This window comes from Leptodactylus fuscus, chromosome 3, assembly GCF_031893055.1.
Source record: "Leptodactylus fuscus isolate aLepFus1 chromosome 3, aLepFus1.hap2, whole genome shotgun sequence".
Taxonomy (NCBI): Eukaryota; Metazoa; Chordata; class Amphibia; order Anura; family Leptodactylidae; genus Leptodactylus; species Leptodactylus fuscus.
In genome coordinates this window covers 248,556,666-248,563,521 of record NC_134267.1, presented here as the reverse complement: position 1 = coordinate 248,563,521, position 6,856 = coordinate 248,556,666, and the positions used below count along the sequence as shown (strand labels likewise).

At 40.4% G+C, this 6,856-nt stretch overlaps 1 protein-coding gene across 1 annotated transcript in view; it reads right to left on the bottom strand.

The window, feature by feature from the left end:
- Positions 1 to 3,771: 3,771 nt before the first annotated feature.
- LOC142198388 (uncharacterized) overlaps positions 3,772 to 6,856 on the bottom strand; it is a 279,850-nt gene continuing 276,765 nt past the window's right edge. Inside the window, exon 2 of the mRNA XM_075269404.1 lies at positions 3,772 to 6,839. Coding sequence (XP_075125505.1) covers positions 4,570 to 6,839 — 2,270 coding nt within the window. The 3' untranslated portion in view covers positions 3,772 to 4,569. The remainder of the gene's footprint in view (positions 6,840 to 6,856) is intronic.

The window sequence follows — 6,856 nt, the reverse complement described above, 5'->3', positions numbered from 1 at the left end:
CAGATACCATTTCTTGATGTTACCATCTCGATCTCGGATGAGGGCACGCTGGAAACAACTTTGTTTCAGAAACACACCGCGACTAACTCAGTATTGGCTTGGGATAGCCATCATCCCCTGCCATTGAAGCGGGGAATACCAAGGGGACAATTCCTCCGTGTTAGGAGGAATTGCTCCTCATTATTGGAATATGAGAAACAAAGTCAATCCCTGTTAGATAGGTTCCTGGCCAGGGGATATCCGAAGGGCATCCTGGAAAAAGCACGAAATGATGCAAGAGTTACCCCAAGAGAGTCCTTTCTTGTTCCAAAGGTTAGGGAACAAACATCTAAGACAATACGTATGATTGGAACATATAACCAACACGCTATGGAGGTCTCTAAGATTTTTGACAACTATTGGGGGATACTGAAACAGGATAATGATATAAAGGATTTACTAACAATACATCCCTCAATGACGTACAGGAGAGGCAGAAACCTTTCTGACATCGTAACAAGGAGTCATCTTGCTCCGTTACCCCCTGAGAGTACTTGGTTGGATGCAATGAGAACCACAGGGACATACAAGTGTGGCTCATGTAGAGCGTGTGCTTATATCAAAAAAGGTACGGAGGTGCTGGCGTATGGAGTAGGTAGGAGCTTTAAGACACGACAATTCATAAACTGCAAAAGCGAGGGAATAATCTATGCCACGACCTGCTCTTGCTTGGTTAACTATGTTGGAAAGACTAAGCGAGAGTTCAGGAGGAGGATCTTGGACCATATAGGGGATATAGTCCACAGGAGAGACACTCCAGTAGCAAACCACATATGGTTGCACCATGCGGGTGATCCATTTGCAATTAAGTTCCAAGGCATCGAGAGGGTACGCAGGTCCAACAGACGGGGTGACTGGGACGGGTTGATTCTCCGGAAGGAGACTCAGTGGATCTTTAGATTCAAGTCAACGAAACCGACTGGTCTAAACGAGTCAATATCGTTTTTACCCTTCGTATGAATGCCAGACAGTGGTACCCGTCATGGTTTCCAGTGACGGGTAATTATGTGGTATAACATCTGAGCTAAAAAAATGGAGAATAGGACTTTACCTATTGGTATTATATAGAAAAGAGTCGGTAGTTGGTGGACATGCATGTGTAGAAATCGCCATCCATGGTGTCCATGAAAAGCCGCAACTCGTGCTATCTATGAATTCCTTGTGTGTAGGTTCCTCCTAATGTGTGATCATCGATGTGGGAGTATGGGATTAAACGCTACACTCTGACATGTGGAGTATATACTATGATTTTGACCTACCGTGCCACCCTGGGTAGAGAGATGGTCATGGGGGGTTAGTAGATAGATACAGTGACTATGGTACTACACCGTGATTTGACATCTTGGGGCAGTGTACGAAGGTACTGATCCAATATCAGAATTATCAAACCACAGCATCTGTAATGGGCAGATTGGAGAACTGGATTTCCAAATGGAACCCTGTTCTTGCCCTGGTTGCGTGGACATAAGAGGTGGCTACGCAGAATACATCGGGAGGTGTTTAGTTAGAAACACTAAAGATGATACTCACCTGTCCGGTATTTTGTTTGGACATAAGGATTGATACGGTGTGATCATACACATACAAAAAATGCCATACCCCATGAATACACCCTAAGTGGTGGGATTAAGACTCTTATACATCAGTATATGTTTGTTAAAAAGTCAATCTGTAACAACTAGGGGCACACTGTGAGTTTGGGGGATCCGAGATGGACCCATGCCTCTATTGTGGACAAACATACATTGGTGGCAGTGGTTAACAGCAAGGTTAACAAACATACTCCCTTGGAGCGCGGACAGATCACGCAGCGCTGTAGAAGAAAAATTTGTGCTTTATTTCCAGCTCGCGCATGTGCGAGCAGCTATCGGCCCGGACCGGAGAATTAACCACGCCCCCTGGAAGGAGATTCACGCCCAGCCGCACAATGATTGGTGCTGCAGGGCAAGGAGGGCGTGTAACATGGGCGGGGCTGGCCCGTCTCATTCTATATAGAGTCGGGCGGACACAACGTCCAGTGTCAGTCTTTAAGTAGCGGGGCCAACCACCGTGGTCCCGCGAACTGCGGTTTTTACCGCACATCGGGTGCATGATTCAATTAGTATCTACTCCCCCTGATGAACTGAATAGGGAAACGCGTAGGGGTTGATTTTGAATTAGAAATGGACACAGACATGGTTAGCAGGGGGATGGTTTAGTGGTGAGAGAGAGATATGGGTGGAATGACTGACTGCTATATGCCCACCTGTCTGAACAAGGTCTCTTACCTACTTACCCCCTGCACTGTCAGAACCAGATACATTAGTGCCTTTCTAACATTGTAACATTGTATCTGCTGCATATTCATTAGGCACCAATAATTGTGTTGATAGAGTGATTACACCTTCAAAACTATGGATATGGAAGTAATGTGATTTAAATTGGGGTGTTGTGGATAGTACGACCAGCTAGCCGCTTACACTCACCTAGCAATACTTACCTCCTGATCACGGTGTTCACTCAGCATCTGTATTATACCCGATTTAGTATCAAAAAGAGGGTGGCTATTTTTTATTTTTTATACTACGAAGGACTGAGGAGGGACGAGTTTTATTAGTGTATTTATTAAAAGTTATGTTTTATCATTTATTCTGACAAGTGGGGACCCTTTAAGTATTGGTGTCAAATACAAAGTAACTGCAACACAAAAGTCTCACGTATTCTCTGAATTACAGCAACAACAAGATACAAAGTTACATTTCATATCCCATCCCTTATACACAGTACGAAAACCTTACCCGCGCCTGTATATACCCACTGCTACAATCACTGCAGACCAAGTCGCGGGTACCAGCTAGTATATAATATATGTTCACTGGATATATAATATATGTGAACTGGATATTTATAATATATGTGCACTGGATATTTATGTTCAATGGGTATATTTAATATATGTGCACTGTATATATAATATATTTTCACTAGATATTTAATATATGTGCACTGGATATATAATATATGTGCACTGGATATTTAATATATGTGCACTGGATATATAATATATGTGCACTGGATATTTAATATATGTGCACTGGATATATATAATATATGTGCACTGGATATAGAATATATGTGCACTGGATATATTTATAATATATGTGCACTGGATATGTAATATATGTACACTGGATATATATAATAGATGTGCACTGGATAAATATATATGTGTGCACTGGATATATAATATATGTGCACTGGATATATAATATATGTGCACTGGATATATATAATATATGTGCACTGGATCTGTAAATATGTGCACTGGATATATAATATATGTGCACTAGATATTTATAATATATGTGCACTGGATATATATAATGTGTGCTCTGGATATATAATATATGTGCACTGGATATATAATATATGTGCATTGGATATATATAATATATGTGCACTGGATATTTATAATATATGTGCACTGGATATATTTAATATATGTGCACTGGATATATATAATATGTTTGCACTGGATATATAACATATGTGCACTGGATATATATAATATATGTGCACTGGATCTATAATATATGTGCACTGGATCTATAATATATGTGCACTGAATATTTATAATATATGTGCACTGGATATATAATATATGTGCACTGGATATATTTAATATATGTGCACTGGATATATTTAATATATGTGCACTGGATATATATAATATGTAACACGTTGACTCTTGGGGTTTGTAAAGAGGACCCATCACCACCTCTATCCGGCTCTCTGCATCCTTCAGTAGGTGCTCGGCATCTGGTTCTGGCATAGGTGTAGTTTTTCTCTAACTCCCCCCACTCCTGAGCCATTGGTGGTGTTAGTTTTACCAGTCAGTCAGGTCGGTAGTGCTGGACTTGAGCAGACACCGTCTGACAGTATGGAGCACAATTAGCATATTGGGTGTTGAGACGATCAGAAATGATATGACCACTCCTACTGCAGCACTTGGGCCAATTCAGTTTCTTCCTCATCCGACTTCGAGTGGCCTGGTACTCCCACTGCTCATGGCTTCGTATTGTGACATTATCCTAAGGCCCTTCGGGGTTGTATATGAGGACCCGGGCCGAGCCTCTCCTTCAGGGTGGTCTTTTCTTCCTTGATAAAGAGCTGGTGGCTTCTTTCCCGTAGAGTCTGGCTAGTTGTAATAAAGAGCTAGCGGGGGGACTTCCTCCTTGGATGGATGTGTCTCTGTGGTTAGTCAGTTGGGTTGGGTGCAATCACTTGCTTCCACTTCTCTACAACTTAGTGGTTGTTTCACTGGAGGAAGCCATGCAAGTGGGAGTGGAGCATAAACAGAGAGAAGTATAATGGAAAGATCTGCGCGGCTTCCAGATTGGCTGCAACGTTTAGGCTACAAATACTAAAAGGAAATGCAAAATACTATGGGAAAAAATGCCAGCGTCTTATAAAAACATGAGCTGTGTCACCGAGACCAAGAGGCAGTGCCGGGTATTTTCCACCTACAGAACATAAAAATGGCTATTCCCTTTACTGTATTCCGTCACAGGTAACAAGATTATTCTCTCCTGTGTGACTTCTCTCATGTCTAATAAGATTGGATTTATCTGTAAAACACTTTCCACATTCCGAACATGAATATGGCTTCTCTCCTGTGTGAATTCTCTCATGTTCAACAAGATTTCCTTTCATAGTAAAACATTTCCCACATTCTGAACATGAATATGGCTTCTCTCCTGTGTGAAGTCTCTTATGTTCAACAAGATTTCCTTTCATAGTAAAACATTTCCCACATTCTGAACATGAATATGGCTTCTCTCCTGTGTGAAGTCTCTTATGTATAACAAGACTTCCTTTCGTAGTAAAACATTTCCCACATTCTGAACATGAATACGGCTTCACGCCTGTGTGACTTCTCTCGTGTTTCATAAGATCCGATTTACATGAAAAGAATTTCCCACATTCTGAACATGAATATGGCTTCTCTCCTGTGTGACGTCTCTCATGTATAACAAGATTTCCTTTCGTAGTAAAACATTTTCCACATTCTGAACATGAATATGGCTTCTCTCCTGTGTGAAGTCTCTCATGTTCAACAAGATTTCCTTTCATAGTAAAACATTTCCCACATTCTGAACATGAATATGGCTTCTCTCCTGTGTGAAGTCTCTCATGTATAACAAGACTTCCTTTCGTAGTAAAACATTTCCCACATTCTGAACATGAATACGGCTTCTCTCCTGTGTGACTTCTCTCGTGTTTCATAAGAACCGATTTACATGAAAAGAATTTCTCACATTCTGAACATGAATATGGCTTCTCTCCTGTGTGACGTCTCTCATGTATAACAAGATTTCCTTTCGTAGTAAAACATTTTCCACATTCTGAACATGAATATGGCTTCTCTCCTGTGTGAAGTCTCTCATGTTCAACAAGATTTCCTTTCATAGTAAAACATTTCCCACATTCTGAACATGAATATGGCTTCTCTCCTGTGTGAAGTCTCTCATGTTCAACAAGATTTCCTTTCATAGTAAAACATTTCCCACATTCTGAACATGAATATGGCTTCTCTCCTGTGTGAAGTCTCTCATGTATAACAAGACTTCCTTTCGTAGTAAAACATTTCCCACATTCTGAACATGAATACGGCTTCACTCCTGTGTGACTTCTCTCGTGTTTCATAAGATCCGATTTACATGAAAAGAATTTCCCACATTCTGAACATGAATATGGCTTCTCTCCTGTGTGACGTCTCTCATGTATAACAAGATTTCCTTTCGTAGTAAAACATTTCCCACATTCTGAACATGAATATGGCTTCTCTCCTGTGTGAAGTCTCTTATGTTCAACAAGATTTCCTTTCATAGTAAAACATTTCCCACATTCTGAACATGAATATGGCTTCTCTCCTGTGTGAAGTCTCTTATGTATAACAAGACTTCCTTTCGTAGTAAAACATTTCCCACATTCTGAACATGAATATGGGTTCTCTCCGGTGTGAAGTTTCTCATGTATAACAAGATTTCCTTTCGTAGTAAAACATTTCCCACATTCTGAACATGAATATGGCTTCTCTCCTGTGTGAAGTCTCTCATGTATAACAAGACTTCCTTTCGTAGTAAAACATTTCCCACATTCTGAACATGAATATGGCTTCTCTCCTGTGTGAAGTCTCTCATGTTCAACAAGATTTCCTTTCATAGTAAAAAATTTCCCACATTCTGAACATGAATATGGCTTCTCTCCTGTGTGAAGTCTCTCATGTTCAACAAGATTTCCTTTCATAGTAAAACATTTCCCACATTCTGAACATGAATATGGCTTCTCTCCTGTGTGAAGTCTCTCATGTATAACAAGACTTCCTTTCGTAGTAAAACATTTCCCACATTCTGAACATGAATACGGCTTCACTCCTGTGTGACTTCTCTCGTGTTTCATAAGATCCGATTTACATGAAAAGAATTTCCCACATTCTGAACATGCATAAGGCTTCTCTCCTGTGTGACGTTTCTCATGTATAACAAGATTTCCTTTCGTAGTAAAACATTTTCCACATTCTGAACATGAATATGGCTTCTCTCCTGTGTGAAGTCTCTCATGCCTAACAAGATCTTCTTTCATAGTAAAACATTTCCCACATTCTGAACATGAATATGGCTTCTCTCCTGTGTGAAGTCTCTCATGCCTAACAAGACTTCCTTTCGTAGTAAAACATTTCCCACATTCTGAGCATGAATATGGCTTCTCTCCTGTGTGACTTCTTCTGTGTGTTACAAGACTTGCACTATTAATAAATGCTCTTCCACATTCCTCA